The sequence below is a fragment of the Cyprinodon variegatus genome, unplaced genomic scaffold (genome assembly GCF_000732505.1).
Source record: "Cyprinodon variegatus isolate N-32 unplaced genomic scaffold, C_variegatus-1.0 Scaffold148, whole genome shotgun sequence".
Classification (NCBI taxonomy): Eukaryota; Metazoa; Chordata; class Actinopteri; order Cyprinodontiformes; family Cyprinodontidae; genus Cyprinodon; species Cyprinodon variegatus.
In genome coordinates this window covers 115034-116116 of record NW_015150601.1, presented here as the reverse complement: position 1 = coordinate 116116, position 1083 = coordinate 115034, and the positions used below count along the sequence as shown (strand labels likewise).

General features: G+C 50.6%; 1 protein-coding gene across 1 annotated transcript in view; it reads left to right on the top strand.

Moving 5' to 3' along the window:
• cyfip2 (cytoplasmic FMR1 interacting protein 2) overlaps positions 1–1083 on the top strand; it is a 68234-nt gene that overhangs the window by 32851 nt on the left and 34300 nt on the right. Inside the window, exons 9-12 of the mRNA XM_015377199.1 lie at positions 130–234; positions 321–409; positions 494–731; positions 851–1003. Of these exons, the coding sequence (XP_015232685.1) occupies positions 130–234; positions 321–409; positions 494–731; positions 851–1003 (585 nt within the window). The remainder of the gene's footprint in view (positions 1–129; positions 235–320; positions 410–493; positions 732–850; positions 1004–1083) is intronic.

Here is a 1083-nt window from a genome sequence, read left to right as displayed (position 1 = left end):
AAAGTCTAATCAACCAAAACTTTCACGACCCCCATGCAGTACCTCTGTGGACCCCTAGGGGTCGCGGATCCCCTGTTGAAGATCTCCACTTTAGAGCATTTTCACCTCAATCCCGTTTTTTCCCAACAGGTTATGGGTTTTGGTTTGTACCTCATGGACGGGAATGTGAGTAATATCTACAAGCTGGATGCCAAAAAAAGGATTAACCTGAGCAAGATCGACAAGTTCTTCAAAGTAAGGATTTCATTTGCTGCTTTTATTTTTGGCTCGTCTCGGGAGCAGAAACACGTGGCAGACGGTTAATTCAATCTGTGTTTCAGCTTCAAGTGGTGCCTCTGTTTGGAGACATGCAGATCGAGCTGTCGCGCTACATAGAGACGAGCGCTCACTATGAAGAAAACAAGTCCAGGTACGGCCCTTCGTCCAACATCAGAAATCCCATCTGCTCTCGCTTTCCTTCCGTGACTCGCCGTGTTTTTCCCTCCGCTCGCAGGTGGACGTGCACCCAGAGCAGCATCTCGCCGCAGTACAACCTGTGCGAGCAGATGGTGCAGATCAGGGACGACCACATCCGTTTCATCTCGGAGCTGGCGCGCTACAGCAACAGCGAGGTGGTGACGGGCTCCGGCCTGGACAGCCAGAAGTCGGACGAGGAGTACAGGGAGCTGTTCGACCTGGCTCTGAGGGGGCTGCAGCTGCTGTCCAAGTGGAGCACGCACGTCATGGAAGTGGTGAGGGAAGAGTCCAAGAGGGAATCCACTTTCAGCCTTGATGTCAGATGTTTGGGCTGGTTCTGCTTTCCAGCATTGATCCCTCTGGCTTTGATCTGTTTGTGCTCTGCGGTCTGCAGTACTCCTGGAAGCTGGTGCATCCCACCGATAAGTTCTGCAACAAGGACTGTCCGGGAACGGCGGAGGAATATGAACGAGCCACGCGTTACAATTACACCAGTGAGGAGAAGTTTGCCCTGGTTGAGGTCATTGCCATGATCAAAGGGCTGCAGGTAAATGTTTGATCACACCTTTAAAGAAATAGTCCAGTCAGCAAGGAAAAATCTATTCAATTAAATTCAGTTTATTTCTA